The 21,113-nt window shown below is 39.1% G+C and overlaps 1 protein-coding gene across 1 annotated transcript; it reads left to right on the top strand.

The window, feature by feature from the left end:
• The first annotated feature begins 485 nt into the window (after positions 1–485).
• Positions 486–21,096, top strand: popdc1 (popeye domain cAMP effector 1). Its single transcript, XM_079164816.1, has 8 exons — positions 486–555; positions 3,222–3,474; positions 4,431–4,555; positions 6,493–6,680; positions 17,558–17,666; positions 18,790–18,957; positions 19,095–19,236; positions 20,386–21,096. The coding sequence occupies exons 2-8, from the start codon at positions 3,246–3,248 to the stop codon at positions 20,514–20,516; spliced, it is 1,092 nt and encodes a 363-aa protein (XP_079020942.1). The 5' UTR covers positions 486–555; positions 3,222–3,245; the 3' UTR covers positions 20,517–21,096.
• Positions 21,097–21,113: the final 17 nt, after the last annotated feature.

The raw sequence follows: 21,113 nt of genomic DNA, 5'->3' as shown, positions 1-21,113 counted from the left end.
GCACAACTTCAAATGCAAAAAAAGCAAAGACTAGACTAGAAGATTTGACTCAGTAATCATATATTGCGTTATCACCAATTCGATCAAAATTAAAGTGGGTTGATTCACTCAAACACATTAAAACACTACAATACGAGAGCATGCCTCTCTGTTCTATACAAATATCTGATCGGTCAGTACAGGAAGCCTATTATTAAGAATATTGAAATGGCCCATTTCTTCATATTCGCTAGCGAAAAAGAAGCATTTATGGATCGTAATACATTGACGTGTTTGTGACACTAGGCTACAATCAGTTCTGATAATTATTATATATAATATATCTGATAAATATGTGCTCTGTCTCCCCCGTTCGGAGCTCTCAGTCAGTGCAGACGCGCTGCTATCTCTTTCCTGCCCATTTTAGTCTCTCAGTGTCAGCTGTGAGGAATGTGCGACGAACATTGAGCAGCCGCCCCCATCTAAGGGTCCAGCCTGCAGTCACCAGCAGTGTCTCCAGTATTTCACAGACATCATTCCTCCTACTTTGCTGCAACATCGGCTGCTGCTGAATCGGTAAGTCACGGGACGTTTTCCTCTCGGCACTTTGACGAGCAGTTAGAAAGTTGTCGGTATGAGAAATCCCTCTATGTTTATCCCCACATCTATTTGTATATAAGAGCCCTCCCAGTGCTGGAGCACATCAGGCTGACAGAAACAGCTCAGCAGCTGATACTGTTACACAAGGAGAATATTATGTCGTAAGGGAATATATTCATTTTTCAACAAAATGTGAATATTATTCTGTGAGCATGTGTACACTAATCTTTAAATAGAACAGATGAAGCCAAATATAGTAGCTTTCCTGTGCAAGCCACTGTGGAATTATAGGAGGTGTGTTCAGGTTGCTATGTGACATTGCTACATAAACTGGTCTTTGCCAATATTGTTTTAACAACAAATGTAACCCAACATAGGTGTTTTTGTGTGTGATATGTCAGACAGAGACACAAAACACCTTCAAGTTTGGCATTGGGCTTGTGTGAAAGATAGTTGTCCAGTGGGTAAAACCTGAGCTGTACTTAAACTAAAACACTGGTGCTCTTGAAGAAAATGGGATAACATTTTCATTTGATTGCAAATGTCAATATTTTGAGTTGTTTTTTGTGGATATTTCCAAAATACTGCAATTGTACTTGGCAGGAAGACTCCTTAAAATTAGCTTTATTTGACATTCTGAACATTAATATACCAGCAAAGAACTATTTGCTATGTAAAGATATAGTGGAGTAATGTCGACCTGAGCAGAGAATGAAGCTGCTCTCCCTCTGTGTGTTGTTATCTTGCTGTGTTGTCAGGCCATGCATGCTTTTAGTGCATATTCGTGCACGTGAGTGCCCCACTGGCTAGCTCACGGCAGCTGCTCTGAACTGTGATCACATAGGTGTTACAGCTGATAACGCTGTCCTGACCGACAGTGCTTTTGCGGAATCGTAGGACCCACCATCTAGTTCCCCCTTACACTGTTAACTCTGTCAACACTGTAGCGGTTGTTTGCACTGTTAGCGCCGTTAGCACCGTTAGCTGTGAGCTTGCTTTTGCGATGTTGAGAGCCATTATTAAGCAATCAAAATGCTCCCAATCTCATATATTTCACCTTTAAAGCTGCATTAATCAATATTCTCTCATATCAGAATTAAAAATGAGGGACAACAGGTAACCCATTTGGAAGTGTATGTAAGCTAAAAAAAAAAGAAGCTATTTCCAGTGAAAAAGCTTGAAGGTTAGACTGGTGTAGACAAAGGATAGTTGTAACACTTTGGATTTATCCAAGCAGGGAACAAGCTACGAATTACCTGATTAACTCTGCACATGCTCAGTTTAGTCCTTTTTCCTCGTGAGGAAGAAACATTCTGTGGCAGGCAAGTTTATATTTATTTTCTTCATTTATTTTAGTGATAGCAGTGCCTGCTTTGTAGTTAAATGTATCAAACATTAATCATGTTTATTATGTGTTCTAATTATTATTATTATGTTATGTCTTCCATGCAAGTCTTTAGTGCTAATGTTTTAGTTGTTAGGTGTCATGTATGCTAGTTTATGGCTGCAAGACTCTTGTTATAGTTGCAACATGTGTTCAAATGTTACATCCTACCCAAACCAACATTTTATTTGTATTTAGCACGCATGTGTTTTATTTCATTTCAGCATGGTTAGGTCTTGGATGAGAAAGATTGACTAACATACTTGGCACACATTCGCAAACACAAACTGTACTGTGTACATTCAGATAATTAAAAGCAATCCATACACTGGCTGATTGTATCTGGTTAAACTTGTGAACAAACCTCTACAAATATGTAAACAGCCTCAAAGTGTTGGCAAAGTTTTGGCAATTAAGGTTATTTGTATGATGTGACAGCAAGTCTAGTGGAATATTTCGAGATTACTCCCAAATTGGGATGATTGGAGGATTTGCTGTTCTTTCTGTTTTTGGTTCAGACCAAACCAGAGCTGAAAGAAAAGTGAATATTCAACATTCATCAGGTTGACACTAACACAACTCCAAATGAATTAATAAATGAATGCGGCTGGAAGTGTAAATAGACAACTGTTTGCTAACATGTTTACCATAACACCTTTATAAGGTGATGATATCTCTGAAACATACAAAGCAAAAAACACCTCTGGGCTCAATCGATAAGCAAATACCATTTTCTTTCAAACATCTTTGCTAACAAGACAATAGTGTAGTATAATAGAACAAACAAACAAACTATACAGGACTGTCTCAGAAAATTAGAATATTGTGATAATCCCCATACGTGTGATTTAGTTTACTGAACCAAGCTGAGTGTTTTTCAAGGCTCAGGAAACCCTTGCAGGTGTTTCGAGTTAATTAGACGATTCAAGTGATTAGTTGAATACCCTACTAGTATACTTTTTCATGATATTCTAATATTTAGAGATAGGATATTTGAGTTTTCTTAAGCTGTAAGCCATAATCAGCAATATTAAAAGAATAAAAGGCTTGCAATATTTCAGTTGATTTGTAATGAATCCAGAATGCATGACATTTTTGTTTTTTTAATTGCATTACACAAAATAAAGAACTTTATCACAATATTCTAATTTTCTGAGACAGTCCTGTACATGAGCAGAAATAGTAATTTGACAAGTATTACCTATACGTCCTGAGCAAATCATCATTCACTGCTCACATTTTTCTCATATTGCCCTAGTATTCAAGGTGCCCCTACTGCAAGATGTCTTCTAGCCCAGAGCTGCACTCCCTCCTCTATACCACGTTGCCCTCCTTCCCCCCGGCCACTCCAGGAGTCCCGGCTCTGGAGCTCAATGCCACCTCTTGCGAGGAGTGGGAGCAGACCCACCACCTCCTTTTCCATCTGGGGAGCCTGTCCCTGCTGTTGGGTCTGGTCATCCCCACCACCCTTGGTGTGCACATGATCCTGTTGCGCCTCCTCTTGATGACAGGTATCCACAGCGCCACCTGCTGATGGCATTCATATCGCGATAATTCTGTAGCTTGGAATATTGTCTAATTTATCACAGCCTCTACAGATCTATACTCTATTCACAAGTTCTCAAAGTATTTGTAAATCATTAACACAAGCTAGTTGAGGATTAGTTTTGTTTAACATTTGGAAGATTTAGATATTTTAAAAGCTGTCCTGCACAAAGAGGGATCTCTTCAACAGAGCAAAGGCCCTAAAAGGCTCTGACATGGCAGATAAAGGAAGGAGAGAACAGCGGATGGAAAAAGCCCTTCCGACATGTTTATCTTATGCTTGGAAGGAGAGTGGAGACAGGAAGCAGCCAGATTTATGGGACATTTTAACTGTTTAATTATTTGTATTGCCCTGTGGCACAAGCTAGTCTCAGAGGGTTTTACAGAGAAACAGAGGAAAGAGTAAAACTTTAAAATAAACTTGGATGTTCATTATCAAATATTAGATGGGTCATAATTATATTATTAAAATAAATTATTAAATAAAGAAATCAGTTTATATGATAAATAAATAAATGGTATAAGCTTGAACTGAATAACATATTTCTAGATCAAGTATGTTTAATTAATAGAACTTTGAAGCCAACAAAATGATAGATAAAATGGACATACACTTTACTGTTACAATGTAGTGTTTTTATGCATTCCATCTTGTTTGTGTAACATGCTATTTCATTATATTACTTTATTTTAGTCTAGGTATTTGCATGTCAGTGCTCCATATTGATTCAATCTTTATTTTTTGTTTTGGTTATTGATGTTTTTAGTTCATTCGGACAAGCACAATAAATGAACCACAATAGTTATACACAATGTTGTCTTTAGTAATGGATAATAAACTAGACTGAAGGATTGAACTTTGAATTTAGACCTTGAAGTGTTAACATTTTGTATCTTTCTTCTGTGTCTTTAACCCTGACAGGATGTGGTCTCTTCATTGTGTGGGCGACTCTGTACAGGTGCAACCTGGATGTGATGGTTTGGAATGTGGTATTTCTGGTGGTCAACTTCATGCACTTGTTCTTCCTCCTGTACAAGCGCAGACCGGTGAGTTCTACTCTATATCAGCATGCCCTCATATACATTATAACAATCGCTTTACATTTCACCAAAATTGAAATACCGGCTTCAGGTGTTGGGGGAACAGTAGGTTAATTTATGTTGGGCCTCAGTGATTTCCAACACTATCTCAGGTAGGAGGCTGCATATCCTCCTGGGTTTGGTCCTGCTTTATGGTAAAGAGATGCAGATAAAATTGATACAATTCCACTTAGGAATTCCGTATTAAGGGGCCTTCAGCAAGCTGATAGAATCACACGGTACTTTTCATAATAAGACAGGAGACCTGTACTTCTCAGTCACTGAAATTCATCAACTTGATTCATCAGCTAAACTGTTGGAAAGCCTGTGCTGCAGCACTCCTCAGTGGGTAATAAGGTCAGAGCCAATCAGTCATTGCAACGCCTAGTGGTTAGTTGCTGCAGCTGATCTGTGTGTGCTCTTCTATACGAGGGCAAATCAATGTCAATATCCGTAAGCCCAAATGAGATTCCACGTGCACGTGTGTGTAGAGGTGTCGTGTGTACAATGGTGCACGCATATTACTTTTGCGAGCGATTTCACATCATTCCACGCAGAATATCTCTAAATGCGTGAGCATAATTATTGCCTACAAAAAGAAAACAATGCTTTGAGAGCGAGGTGTGTCGCCTGGCGCACAACTTCTATCACTGCTCTTCTGCTCGCGAAACCTTCACCTGCTCGCTCGCGAGTGTTTTTTCTTTTTGACAGAAAGTGGGCGGACCCATTGTCATTGTATCACTACATTTAATTAGTTCCAATCCTCGTCTTTGGATAGGCAAAAAGCACAATATTTACCTCTGAGATGTCGTGGAATAGTCTTCAGTGGCAGATCGCAAACCATGTTTATACCGCCACCGAGCTACTGTGTCGGGAGCAATATATGGCCAATCCAAAGACGAGGATTGTAACCAATTAAATTTAGCGATACAATTACAACTGGGTCCGCCCACTTACTGTCAAAAAGAAAAACTACTCGCGAGCGAGCAGGTGAATGTTTCGTGAGCAGGAGAGCAGTGATGGAAGTCGTGGGAAAGCGGACGACCCTCACTCTTAAAGCATGGTTTTCTCCTCGCATGCCACAATTTTGCTCACAGGAGCAGAGATATTCTGCATGGGGTGATGTGTTATTGTCAGTGAATTGCCTCATTCTGTGCATTAATAGCATACCAGTGTGTAAAGATCAATATTGAATTCACCATTTACTAATTACTGGAGTTGATTTACAGCATGCAAGACTTTTCTTTGAAAGTATTTAATTTGTCTATCAAGTCACCCTACTAGTTATTCTAATTTGTCGGTATTACTTGGACACACATATTTGCCAATTCAGTTGTTAAATTGTTGAATATTAGTTGTAAATGAGCATAATACTTCTAAATGAGCATATTACAATACTTTAGTAATTCCTCAGACAATCAGACCATGATTATTTCAGACCAGACACATGCAAACAACCCCTACAGATTGGAATTGAAATGCATTAATATGAATCCCACTGCTTTTCTTGCCAGGACTTAACCTGCATAGCATTCAAGAGCTAGGATTGGTCATTCGTCCATGCTTGCGCGAGGTACCAGCAACGCAATGGGTTCAGGTCCTATGCCCTGACCAATGAGCTCTCCTTACCTCTTACCACTCGAGGTCACTGCCCAACTTCAACAAGCTATGCTGGGCAGGTTTTCAAGAAAAGCAGTGTGATTCATAATTAGATAACTGTAGCCCATTGTGATATCTAGTATGAAGTCCTTTCCCTGACTATTTGATTGGAGCCCTGTCATTAAATCATCACCAACCCAGACAAGTGGTCCCAGAGGTCTCCCTTATCAACAATTACTGAAGTTCGCTTTCTATGTTAGATTTTCATTAAAAGATGACTTAAGGCTGTGACTGTGCTCTGCCAGATTAAGATCGACAGGGAGTTGCGGTCAGTCTACAAGCGGATGTTTGAGCCCCTCCATGTGCACGAGGCTCTTTTTCAGAGGCTCACAGGGCAGTTCTGCACTATCCAGACGCTTAAGAAGGGCCAGGCCTACGCTGCCGAGGACAAAACCTCTGTGGACGAACGCCTCAGCATTCTCCTCAAAGGAAAGTATGTGCTGTTTGTTTGATTTTGGGTAGATGTGACATGTTCTAATGACTTACCATTCTGTGATGGAACCATATGGCGGCCATCATGCCTGGGTCCAGTTTTAAACTTGCTGTAATTGGAACCTATGGTGAAAGAGGCTTATGCGGTCTTCGTAATGCTTGTATTTTACTGTTTTTATTCAAGGTTACAAATCATGCTTTCAAGCATGAATATTATCTCATAATTGTGCATTTCATTTTGTTCAAATTTGTCTGAACTCTATATGTGAAAATTAACTTTAGCACTTCATTAAGCAATATATTTAATGATTTTGAGCACTAAGAAAAGCCTATTCAAACCTAATGTTCAGGAGCTGGGCTATGAGGATGGCAGGTATGTTGGCAAAGCAGAGTAAGTGAGAAGGGGGAAATGAACGCAATGAAAAACATAAGGAAAAAAACACAGGGAGGCTGGTGTGGCAGTGGCGACACCAAACTGTTTCCTCTAGCACAGGGGTGGCCAACCCGCGGCTCGCGAGCCGCATGCGGCTCTTTGCCCGGTTTCATGCGGCTCTTACGTTCATATCGAAGTTTGTATTTGTGTTTTTTTAATGTTCGTGTTCGCTTCGCTTGAGTTAAATACGGTATTTTCGTCAAACGCGCATGTGCGGCCACAGATTACGTTCCTCGTCGACCCATTTAACGCCGAGACGGACTGTTTGAAAGCCCCGCTTTAAGTAAAAATGTAAAAGTCGGACAATTTACAAATATCCGTTGTATCGCGCAAGGCGGAGCTCCTCCCCGATCCACACGCGCCGCGCACACCTCCACCAGCGTATGTGACAGCAGCAGCAGCAGCCCCCCCCCCCCCGCCGACAACCGGCCCTTTGGGGGCAACCATGATGCTGATGTGGCCCCAGAGCGACAATGAGTTCCTGGTGTACACAATGTTCATTGTTGAAAATGACTGGCCTGTGGTCTTAGGAGTCAATTTCTGTCATTATCATATTGGTGTGTGACATTTACAATAAATCTGGCTGAGCAAAGGTATGTGTGTGTGTGAGGAAGGGATAGGGTGATGTTCATGTGTGCCCATGTGTATGATGTGGCTCTTTGCGGTAACACAGTAAAAAATGTGGCTCTTGGTCTCTGACTGGTTGGCCACCCCTGCTCTAGCATGATGAAAGTTTTTTGAAAGGACAAATAAATATATATATAGCAAACAAAACAAACAAAGAAAATATCTTAATATATCAGAAGATGAAATAACAATAATACCCAGACAGGGCAAGCATGCGCAAACAGGGCAAGAACATATTATCACTACTATGAATACAGATAATCCGGGTAAACTGCTCAGTAGGCAAATACAGATAAAGGAAAATGCTAGAATGATTCTCTTCATAAAATCTGCAAAAGAAAACCAGAAAAAAATTATTAATATTTTGAAGCATTTTATTATGACCTGTTTCAAGCCGAGGGGAAATTAAATGTAACCATGTGTGAGCTATTTCTGAATAACATATCTCCTAACCTAGATTACCAGTAGAGTTAAAAGGAAAGTGGATGAATAACTACATTATTACAAATGAAATCCTTAAGGCAATAGACCGACTACAACTAGGACAAACACAGGGACCCGATGGCTTCCCATGAGTTTTTTAAGAAATTTTAGATCTGCTCTGCTATTAAGATATGCTTAATGAATCTTCACAAAGAGGGCAACTGCCTCCAACTTTTGAATTGGTGAGATTCATGTTTTTCTTAAACCATTTAAGGATGAAAATATATGCGGGTTATATAGACCACTATCATTTCTCAATGTAGATTTTAAAATATTCTCTAAACCCTTAGACTGGAACCAGTAATAACTTCAGTGACCCATGAGCTCCAAAATCAACAATATCTGTGAATTATATCATATGATAGAGCTATCCAAAATTGAAAAAGGTCCAAGATTAGTAATGTCAATGGATTCAGGAAAAAAATGTTAGGACCTTTTCATGCATGAACAATGAAACATTTGTTAACGTGATACAAATACCATACAGAACTCCAAAAGCCCAGGGGTCTCATTTATAACTGTTGGGTAACAAAACGGGGTGTGAAAGAGGCATATGCCATTTCCCACGCAAAAGTTGTGATCTATAAAAACAAACTTGATGGGAGAATCTGTGCAACTATATGGAAACTCTGACCCATCTTGTAATACTGTGCATATATCACCAAGTACAATTTCAGTTTTACATAAATTGTCTGTGAGTAAAATCGCTGCAGTTAACACTTCATTCAGTTGTAGTGTATTCCATCGGGACAGATACACTGTACACACACAAACTGAAAACAGCTATCCGATGTGGAAGTCCCAGATATCCCGGGAAACTAAACGCCTTCTTGTCTGAGTTCATAACATCATCTGGAGGCGATCGGTGGATTTCATTGAGCTGTATTCACTGTGTCTAGCAAGCCACACGTCGGCTGGAACACAAAATAAACAGATTTTGCTGTAATACAATAATGGGAAAAAGGGATGCCAAAATAACTACGTAATGATGCCGATTTGTAAAAAGTTTGAATTCATGTTTTGTTAGTTCTCTCCGCAAGACGACAAGCAAATAACTTTTAAAATTATTGTTTTCTCAATGGAGCTCGGCTCAATCGGTGCTAGGCTTTGCTAACATTGTAGCAGCTCCATCAACACTCAAAATAACGTCATATACACGTAAATACGGCAGCGTATTTTCCATTGTTTGTACCATATGGTTTATACACATACATTTATACACATAGTTTCGTCCAGTCTCTACTAATATGAGGTATCGTACAGCTCTGGGTGCCCACCTACAGTACAGCTACAGTATTTGTTTCCTGATTCAACAATGGCAGGACGTCAGTGATGACAGGAGTAGCATCTTAACACTAATAGGCTTTCGTAACACAGCATCACGCGTATTTCTCGCTCGAGTTGAAAAATCTCAACTCACACAAATGCGTTATTCCCATCATCGTGCCACCTGGCACAAATTTGCATTTACTCTATTTGCATCTTTGCATTGACTTTATATGTAATCTACTCGCGTGAAAGATTTGCGCTGCGTTTGGTGTAAACACAGCATTATGCTGCACGATGGATACTCTGGCACTGTTAGGACTGCGTAAATGGAAGAATTAGAGTGTCCCTTCATCCAGACCGAAGTATCATTATATGCTGAAATATATATGGGGAGACTCAGTCTGATGCGCATATGGAGGATATCCTATAAGAACTGTGTATGTTAGGCCTCATCTTTAGCCTCCCCATAGAGTATGGGGCTTTTATTTTGAAGGTTTAGAGGGTTGGTGGGGGCAAAACAGGGAGATAGGCAGAATAACACTGTCTGATGTCCATAGGGAAATTATTCCATAACAACAGGATATCATAGGAAAATGCCTTTTTCCTAAAACTCTCCAAGTCCTCGAAAATACTCTCTAGCCCCTGGTATCCCAGTCACCATGGCAACCATTGACATCCTCTCACTTTCAGGCTCCTATAGCCAAATGTTTAAGTCTGTTTGCTTCCTCAGCAACAGTGTATGAAAGACCATAACTTTATCTTTGTTTTGACCTTAATTGATGTATGAAGAGTGGAAATTGTGGGAAAGACAGCAGGTTGAAGAGATTATTTTGTGAAGATTTTAAAGCTCCCTTCCACTCTGACAGTTGGTTCCACCACTGTGAAGATTCCGTCCCATACAGAAAGGCATTTTTATGAAGCTTCAAAGAAGGTTGAATATTTTTTTAAAGTATACATGGGATTTAAATATATGTGGAAAATGTTAAAGTTTGAATGGAGTTTATAATTGAATGTATGAATAAGTAGAATTTGTGTTCCATTTGAACGTTCCGTCCATTCATTAGGGCCCGAGCACCGATGTAGTCGGAGCGGAGGATCTATTATTATTAGGGCCCAAGCACCGACGTAGTCGGAGGACCTATTGTTCTTCTAATGTTTATTATTATTATCGTACGTGTTTCGTCGCAAAAAGGAGGTGCTTGGGATACTGGTAAGATTTAGAAATTTGGCACGCAAGGCAGTCGTTGCGAAAATTGCAGTCTAATTGGGGTGTCCAGCTGGGGGATGAAAAATTGGCTCGATAGCGCCCCCTATTGAGTAGCCTCAACATTGGGTTTCACCTAGCTGTATGAAATATTGTAGGTATGTGTAACTTGATGGGACGTACACAAAATCCTCTTGGAAGTATGCATCGGAACACATCTATATGACAATTTAGAATCATAGTAATAGCGCCACCTAGTGGCAATAGGAAGTTATAGGTTGTGTACTTAGACATTCTACTCACAGATTAATCACATCCCTCTCAAATTTTGTCAGAAAAGCCTTAAGACCTTGATAATGCTTCATTGTGAAGATTGTAAGAATTTGTGACGTGGCGGCTCAGTAAATTTCGATCCTTCGCCATGAACGAATAAACTGATGTAACTCGACTCCACATAGTCAGATCTTTTCCAGATTTCACATGTTTAATGAGACTCCAGTCCTGAAGACATCCAAAGGCCAATTATTGTATAATAGTTATAGCGCCACCTACTGGTGACAGGAAAAGTCTCTATACTTTGGCTTGTTTCTCTTAGTAGGTAAATCAGATCAACATCAAATTAGTTCCACACAAATGTAAGAAGTTCATAATGCTAGTTCATGAAGCTTTTGATGTTTCGTCAAACGCCGTTGCCGTGACGACGCATTCTTCGCCATGAACAACAAAAGGTGCTTTTGAGGGGCTAAAAATGCTCGAAACATAAGCAAACTTGGCACACAGATTTAAACCCCAGATTTTAGTTATATAGTGTGATTTTATTGCTTCAAAGTGGCAAATCGGCTTGACAGCACCCCCTACAAAATTTCGACGAAGCAGTCCTAGCAGTACGTTTCACATAGATTTACCAATTTGATAGGCACATGTATCACATGTGGACTTAAAAAAAAGTCTCTTGGGGCCATGCTCTTGTGACGCGTTTGATACGAAATGGTACTTCCGCGTGCCTTTCTTTAAAAAAAATTTAAATTAAAAAAAAAAAAATGTTAATTAAAAATTAAAATGTAATCAAAATTAATTAAAATCGACAAATCAAAAGCAACCAAGCAATTAAATACAATCCAAACGAAGAGCAATCAATCAATTAACCAAAGATCAATCTAACCCAAATATCACTTTTATCATTTAATCATAATTAACTCTTGATCAATCGAAATTTCTATATTTCTCAATTCTGTTTTTAACAATTAATCACCTCTGCTTTTACAGAAAGTAATTGGACACAAACAAATCAATGATTGTTCCCCTTTTTTGTTCTTTTATTTTAATTTCAAATAAAATAAGAGTCAATCAAAACCAATTTCAATCAAATAGAATCGATCAAAATTACCGATCCACGTAAGTAACGATCAAACTAAAATGTCCATCGACAACCGATCCATCAATTAAAGTTTGCAATTAAAATCACTTTACCAATCACACGAACATGTAATTAACAGTAATTAACTAATTAAACAAACATCCTCCAACAATTTCTCAATTAATGATTCATCAGCTCCAACACAAACTTCAATCTTGACCTCCACTTGGAATCAACTCTTAATCAATCGACATTTCCAATTCTAAATGCTTGTTTCTTAATTTCGTTCAAAAATAAAAAGAGAGGCCTCCTGTCTGAAACGGACAGGAAATTAACAAGGATCCTTCGGCGTGTCTGCGTGCACGCTACTCAGATCCTCGGCGGCGATGGACAGATCGCGGTCTGCCATCAGGGTGAACACGGATCAACGAGGCTCTTGCCCAGATGTCCGGTCGTCCCCGGTGAGTGCCCCGATGCCAAGGAGAGGCGGCGAGAAGTGGGGGGGGGGGGGGGGGGGGGGGGCTGGAGCACCCGATCTCCCTCGATGTGATTTCACTCAACTGGCCTAAATTACTGTTGCCTCATTTCGGACTCCGCTTAAGAGAATCCCCGACGGGGTGCCGCTTTTCACCAAAAAGTAATAAATCACCAATATGAACACAAGTCGTTGCTCGCGGGTTTTGTCCTCTTTAGGACCGCTCATTGACTTTTGGTCTGATAAGCTCGGATAGCTGTCAGCCTTCGGTGTTTAATATTTTAACCTTTTTGCAAGTTTATTTGATCTCACCAGTTAATTACCTTAAGTTAATAATATGTACTTATATATCCCGTATATATCCCCGTACTCATTGCACTTTTAGTATCTAGTTCACGATCACGTCTCAATTTAATCTCACCAGTTAATTAGTTTTAGAAATCATTATCAACCCAATATTCAACGTAATATTTTTCCCAGTTCTTATGACGTTCAAGAAGTTCTTAATTCATTACCCCCCTCAACAGATATAAAGCTCGACGCAGGCATTCTACGGATCTCTCTCTCACTTTTAGAAACAGATGTTAGTATATGCATGTGGTTTTTGCTAAAGGAGCAATCAGTCATGTGCCGTGCTGGTCCTACAGCTTACCTACAGGGGCTGGAGACCTCTCCTCTCCGAGGAGATCCCTCTCTTGGAGGCTGGATGTCACCGATTGGACAGGAAAAAGGAGTCTTTGAAGAAGCGCTAAAAGTTTACTTATTTATTTTTCGGCCAATTACAAGTTTACTGTTTAGGTCCCACTACATAGAAAAATTATAACAAATATATCGGAAAGAACAAATCGAAGAGAATGTAAAAACCTCTGATACTCAGTGAGACACAGAGTTAACACAAAGTCCTGAGAAATTAAAAATCTCTAAACTATGCTTTCAAAAGACTAACGGTCTTCCTTCCCTACTACTGCCTCGAACGTCTAAAATCGAGATTATTTATACTCTTGAGAGGGGGATTCTGACCCCTCCTTTTTATCTTATGGCCAGGTCTTCTGGTGACAGTCGCCCTGTGACAGCCGTCTTGTGATCGGACGTATGTTTCAACATACATCTGCCCTTTGTCTGACTCCTGACTTCTTGTTTCCCTTGTGATCAGGTCTCATCATATGATTCTCTGACTCAGGATTTCTTGTTTTTCCCCGTGCTCACACATTATGACTTTTGTACAGACATATGCTTAACAGTGCTCAGGGAATGACATTAATCGATATCAATCATAAAGGATAACACCCAAACCATAATGCAACCCATAATACAAAACATTATACAACCATTATAAACCTTTTTGCCCAGCCTATGATTAATTAATCGAGTATTTGACCTATGGGCCGGTGTGTGTGTTTGTGTGGCAGGTCACCAACGAAGAGGAACTCTCCCCCAGACAAGTAACTTTAATATAAAAATAAGTAACAGCATCTGTGTCCTCTTTACATTAAGCGGAACTATATGTGTGCAAGCCGCCTTTACATCGGCTGGCGCAGTCTTACGAAAGCCTCAAGGTTTGTTGCATCATCCACAAAGCCCTGGGGTCAGTCAAAGTTACGGTAGAAGGAACTCACAATTTCGCAGACTCTCCAACTCTTTCAACACCCTCTCTTGCGAATTGTGAGCTGCTTCAACCGGCAATCCGTAGGCCACAAATATACGCCTAACACCCTCCTAGTCTGTCTGCACTGCCTATTACAGTGAGATAGTGCTAGTGAAAGAGGACACAGACTAGACTGAACTCAATAGACTTAAAATCAAACAAAGTGTTTATTCATAACAGGAGTATTCTGACGCAGCAGATCAATACGAGCTCGGACCTAAATCAAAGCTATCTGTGACAGCAAAGAAAAAGGCGCTCCCCAAGGGGGGGCTCAGTCGTTTAACTGCTTTCTTTGTTGAAACTGTTATTTTGTACCAAGCAGTGGCAAGACCGGGAGTACCTGGTTTCTGCTATTGGTCAGTTAACGATGGGCCTCTGCGTGGGTGAGAATCACTGCAGCCTCACTCTGTGACTTACACTTAAAGACATATTATGATTACTGCACATAGCATATGGTTTAAGCTTCACTAAATGTGTTTACGAATATATAGAAGTGTTTACAAATATATAGAAGTGCTAGAAGTGTTTACAAATATATAAAAGTGTTTACAAATATATAGCATATTTGTTTAAGCTTATTCTTAATGTGTTTACAATAGTTAATCTCAAGATCAAACCTCGTCCTCACTATCCGGGCTCATTCGCTAATCCTTCTAACACTCTAAACCCTACCGAAATTTAGTATTCATTTCTAGTGTCGTTTTTGCCATTTCCAGGTGCTGTACTTTAACAAACTCCTCCTTGGGAATTAATCAGATCAGTTTAGAATTTAGTCAGAACAATCTAAAGACCTGAGTGATTAAAAGTTACTAAAAGCTTGAGGTTTCATGGAACGACGTGGATGTGGTGTGGAGGCCATTTTAGATGGTTCGCCATCATCCATCAAGCTGTTGCAACTCGACTGTACTTTGTCAAAACTGTCCCAAACTTGACATGATTGATGACTGTCATGACTTTAGGACTTCTGCATGCCATTAATAACTCATAGTCATAGCTCCACGTACTGATAACCATGTCCGTAAGCAAGGATTCTATAATTACAGCTGCCCAAACACTGAACTTATTGAAAGAGTTCATGGGCACACCACCAGAAAAAGACTTTGAAAGAAATTGGATAAAAAAGGTTTCCAAATTGCGCTTTTACGTGGAGTTTTCATTCATAGTAAATTGAATTGAGTAAAATAAAGCAAATTGAGTACTGTGTTGGATTTATAATATACATTTTACTTAAGCTAAGCAAATGCGTATTAAAAGTCAATACGTGATACAAAATAATGAATAAAATATCAAAACATACATTCGCATGCCATCTACCCATATTAAATTAGTTACATGTTGCACATGTCATCAATGTCTTTCTTTTTACAACAAACTAACAAGATAAGCACTCAGAAATATACTTAAAGCCATGAAGTAAATTATACACACTGACATTGCCACTCAGAGGAGCAAAAAAGGCAGGATAGATAATGATAAAATTGCAAGGTCACGCTCGTTAAATGTCGGATGCCCTGGCAGCTCTGTGCAGCTACTTCACCCCCAGTGTGTGAAGGAGAGGTACTGCAGGTCCTTCCTTCCTGCTGCTGTCAGGCTGCACAACCAGCTCTGCTCCCAGAGCTGGAACACAACACAAAAAATCTGCCCTATATAAATACACCGTGCAATAAAACATTATTCTGTCTTTATATATAATATTTTTTGTTATATGTAAGTTATTGTGGATTTTTACTGTTTTACTTGGTTAATATTCTTTACTGTTTATTACTTATTTATAATACTTGTTTTGATCTTGTTTTTACTATGTCTCTTGTTTGCACTATCCACTATGCTGCTGTATTCCTGTAAATTTCCCCGCTGCGGGACTAATAAAGGATTATCTCATTATAACTTAACAGTGAAGTTACCTACCTACCTTTACTAACTTTTTTAGTTTTAGTTGACCTATATGTAAAAAAATAAATCGCTTATCTACTCTATACTGATTTGTAGAAAGATGTCAGCCTTCCTGGTGTCTTTGGTCCTTTTGGTCAAGAAATTAGGTGCTACACAGCTTACAACCAGTTGCGACTCATTACGGTGATTGTCAACATAACACGGGTAAGATGGTAGGCGGGTATCCCATTAGTTATGACGTAATGTTGCATCTACTGTTTTATAGCTTTGGTCCACCCTCTATATGATGGATGTTTCTCAGTGATTGATTAATGTAGAACTTGTAAGTAATGGGCTGTCTGTCTGTGACACACACTTTACTGAATAATTCTAACCCTAACCCGCTATTCATATTATAATTTGCTGCTGAAATGACAAAACAATCTGCAGAATGTTAGCTCTGGCTGCTAATTATGGTTTAATAGATTTTCAATAAAAAATGCACATGCTGTTTTTCAGGCTTTGGATTGCTGGTTAAACCAAACAATTCAAATCACCTTGGCCTTTGGGATAGATATTTAGAACTATGTTCTGACATTTATAATTGTTGGAATTGGAGCTTCTAGTGAGGACCAAGACAAGTCTTGTTTGAACGGAACACTTTACTGTCTGAACTGCAGTATTACAAACTGTATTCTTCGTATCATCATCTTTGTTAGCGTCAATAAGACACGTACCATGCTACTTCCTGTCTCTTCAAAGTAAAAGCACTTCCTGTCAACTAAGCTTCTCACATCTCAGCGTAACAATATAAACAGTGTTACACAAGCAACATGAACCATATTAATTATGTTATGCAATCAAACAATTCACAACAATAATAAGTTGGAGCCCATTTTGCTAGTCATTGTTCTAAGGACGTTTTTTGTGTTCATTATGGCATCATTTACATAATGGAACCACCCTAAAAATATATTTTTTAAACAGTTTGTCATAGCTTCCAATGATTCCCTAAATCCTTTCATTTTCTCCCACTACACTTGATCTCACTTGAGAGAGAGAGACTGACATTAAAGGTCTTTCCTTTATAAAAGGTTGTGGACGTTTTGAGCAATTTTGATGGTGAACTTGTGACTTTTATTAACTTTGACAGTGTATTTGGAACTTCTTGAGTAATTTTTTAATGTGAATTTGGAGCTATCTGATTAATTTTGTTAAGGAATCTTTAACATTTTGAACAATCTTGACGGTAATTTGGAACTTAAGCTGGAAGTTTGAGGGTTAATTTGGAACCTTATTAAATGATTATTGAGACTGAAATTGTTTTAGTTTCTTGAGTCATTCTGAGAGTAGTCGAAGACTTAGGCTAAATGGCCATTAAAGGAATAGGGACAGCCTTTTTGGGGTTCACCAGTCAACACAAGAGGATTAAGGCTTAAAATCACTTATAAGAGATGGCGTTTTTGTTTTAAAGATGAATTTGAGTTTTGACTTTGACGTTTCTTTGTGACAGGATGAAGGTATCGTATCGAGGCCATTTTCTTCACAACATCTATACCAATTCATTCATTGACTCTCCAGAGTTCAGGTCTACTGAGATGCACAGAGGAGAGAAGTTTCAGGTAATTAGAAGATCAGATGGACAACAGAAATAAACAAAGTCCTTTTGTGCCTTCATTGCTTAATTGCCTCAAATAAAAATGTATCGGCCTTGTCATCTACATGTAGCCTTAAAGGCTGCAGTGATAAAAATAATAATGGGTCAGAGTTGGTGTAGTAACGGACCACTGCCGATCCGTGATTCGTACGGATCCCCCCCCTCACCGTTCAGCATGCATGGGAAACGTGGATTCATTCCAGTTTAACGTTACACACAGTGTGAGATAAAGTTTTAATGATGACCGTTATCCGCCAATATTCAGTAAAATATGCCATCAGGACATCTGCATTTATACTTTTCTAGTTACCAACTCTAATAATATTACATTGTCAACAACCAATCTGTTTAAATTGAGCAGAAGAGCCAGTCACGTTAGCAGCACCGCTAATGGTCAACGATTGAAGGTTCTGTTTGGTTACATTATGATGCGTTCAGGCTCTGTTTAGTGAAAATGAGTATTAGACGAAGTTAAATTATAACATAATCATGTGTTCACATGTTATCTCGCAAAAAGTAGTTTTGGTTAGAAACTTGAATAAATCCAGTTACACAACAACATAGATATTAGAGATGAATTATGACCTGTTTGCAATACCTCTAAGCAGCTTATAATACATCTTTAAAACTACTATTGACAAGATTTGTTTTAATCCATGAAAATGCAATCTTTTATTTCCTAATCATTTGAATTGTGTGTTTTTAAGAAGATAAAAAACACTACAGATGACAAAACTAAAAGTAACATTTCCAATTTTTAATGGTTTACAGACTTCTGGATGGTTGCAAAAAAAATAAATTGTCTGGAGCCTGGAACCAGCTGTATAATTAAACAACAAAGGGATCTGTATCTGCCGATATAGATAATCAATGATCATCAATTAGTATCAGCGGCAAAAAGACGTGATCAGGGATCTGTAAAAGTTACATTCGCTCCCTTTTTTTCTTTTGTGCTGATCCGTGTAACGATCTGAACCGTGAGTTTTACGATCCGTTGCACATCTAATCAGAACTTGATCTAACTGCTTTTTTGAAATTATGTAATAAATTATTGTATAATTACATAATTATTATTATGTGTTTGACAGGTGACCATCATGGCAGAGGAGAACTGTAAATTTCTGTGTTGGTCTCGAGAGAGGCTCACCTATTTCCTGGAGTCGAATACTTTCCTAAATGAGGTGTTCAGGTACCTCATTGGCAAAGACATCACCAATAAACTGTACTCTCTGAATGACCCCACACTCAGTGACAAGGTAGGTCCAGGTCTCATGTCAAATTATAATAAAAACCTTTTAGTGGCACGAACACTGGAAGTAACACATCAACAGCATAATGGATGACAGCTACAGAAATGATGGTGTTGATGATGATGGTGGTGGATGTGTTCCAGGCGGTGAAGAAGATGGACCGTCAGCCCAGCCTATGCTCTCAGCTGTCTATGATGCAGATGAGGAACAGCATGGCGAGCAGCAGCGACACTGATGATGTCCTTAACCAGATCCTACGAGGAGGTTCTGCTGGATCATCACTCCGTAAGTCACATTATCACTCCACGAGATGTTTGTGTTTTCAGGTTATTGTAACCATGAGTGCCTGCCGTGTTCACACCAAACGCGACGCGAATTATTTGTGCGTCGAGATTACATACATACAAACACGATGAAACTGGAGTGACGCAAATTTGGCGCGAATTCGCGTCAAACGCCGAATCGCCCCAAAAAAATCGCGTGACGCTGTGGCGCGATAGCCTATCAGCGTTGAGATGTTTCTCCTTCCTGTCATCACTGACTTCCTGCCGTTGTTGATCAGGAAACAAATACTGTAGCCGTCTGTGTTCACCCAGAGCTCTATGATAACTCATATCAGTAGAATTATTCGCGCCACGAGATTACATACAAAGTCTACTGGTTTTCAAACCTACTGGTTTCCCTTCCATGCGTGTGTTGTGTTCGAGTAACAGCAGCAGCTGTTTTCTGCCTCTGTTGCCAGATTCGTCAAACATTCACAAACATATTGCTGGAGATCTAAAAGCCACATCTCATATATATTGCAGGGATTATGATTGTATAAGTGTGCACTACATCACAGCCACGTATGAAGAAATACATTGAAGAAAATATATTTATGGAAAGATCGCATCAACCTGGATTCGAACCCTGTCAAGCAAAATGGTAATATATTCAAAAACGGCCGTGCCCTTGGTAAACTATCAATGGATAAATCCAAAAGAAGAAAAGTCACGGTGGAAGATGGAGAGTTTTATTCTGCGTGACTTATTAATGAGCTTTCACTGCCAACGATGCTGGCTTACCTGTATGCTTGATATGTGCCGAGAAATTTGACATCAAATAGCTTTTGCGACTCCAGACGAATTTTATTTGGTTGAAAATAGGGCAAAATGGCTCTTTGGATAGTAAAGGTTGCCGACCCCTGGACTAGACTTTATTTTGCTCCACAGGCCATGAATTCAATACTATCTGTTTAAAAAAAAACATTACCACAATGAAGCAGTGGAAAGCATGCTTAAATATTGGGGTGAACATTTATCCGGATATCACCATTAATTGTCCAAAGGTTGAAGTAGTGTTCATGTTAGAACTCTTCTTTGCTGATACAGGGGTATTTGTCTCAGACAGGTTATTTTCTTTTTCTTTTCTTTTTTTTAATTAATTTTTTTCTAGAAAAATCCCCTGGCACCAAGACCTCCTCAAAGATGAAGCCAATAGAAGAAGGCATGGAAGATGATGTTTTTGAAGAATCTGCTTCTTCCAAGTCTTGCCGTATGCCCAGCACTTCCACTGAGGACGTGTAGCCAGCAGGGGAAGACTACACAAGATCCAATGTATGCACTTCTTGTTTAGCAACAACAACTACTAGAATCTGATAGATACACCCGCAAGGCCGACATTACCACATGTTATTTTCGTAACTAAATGGATATCCTCCTGCTGGCAACAAATGTCAGTTGATAAATATCAAAGATATGTTTCCGGTCATTTAGTAACAGTGTCTCCATTACATAGTTTGCCCACCAGAGAGCACTGAAAAGCTTATTTTTACACTGTTAAATGTTCTTCTTAGAAGCCACTAGAAATACCTTCTTATAAAAATGTCATATGTTAATGCTCCACTGTTCATCGGCTACTTGTTAAAAACCTCTTGGACCCGAAGACGCCCAAAAGGTCTCCGTTCGGTTCCGAGGCTCGGTTCCGAATGTCGTAGAATGGACTTTTCATAAAGAAATTTTATTATTGCTCCATACATGCTATATACCAAATTAACGAAGAAATTCTGAGCAACTTAATCATGTAAACCATTTTACACACTGCAAACACAATTATACACCATTATACTAACTAACTAAGAAGATTGTACACAATATCACGTATTTTTGGCCATGAGTCGGCGT

The sequence above is a fragment of the Pholis gunnellus genome, assembly GCF_910591455.1.
Source record: "Pholis gunnellus genome assembly, chromosome: 8".
NCBI lineage: Eukaryota > Metazoa > Chordata > Actinopteri > Perciformes > Pholidae > Pholis > Pholis gunnellus.
This window is presented reverse-complemented; position numbering and strand designations above follow the sequence as displayed.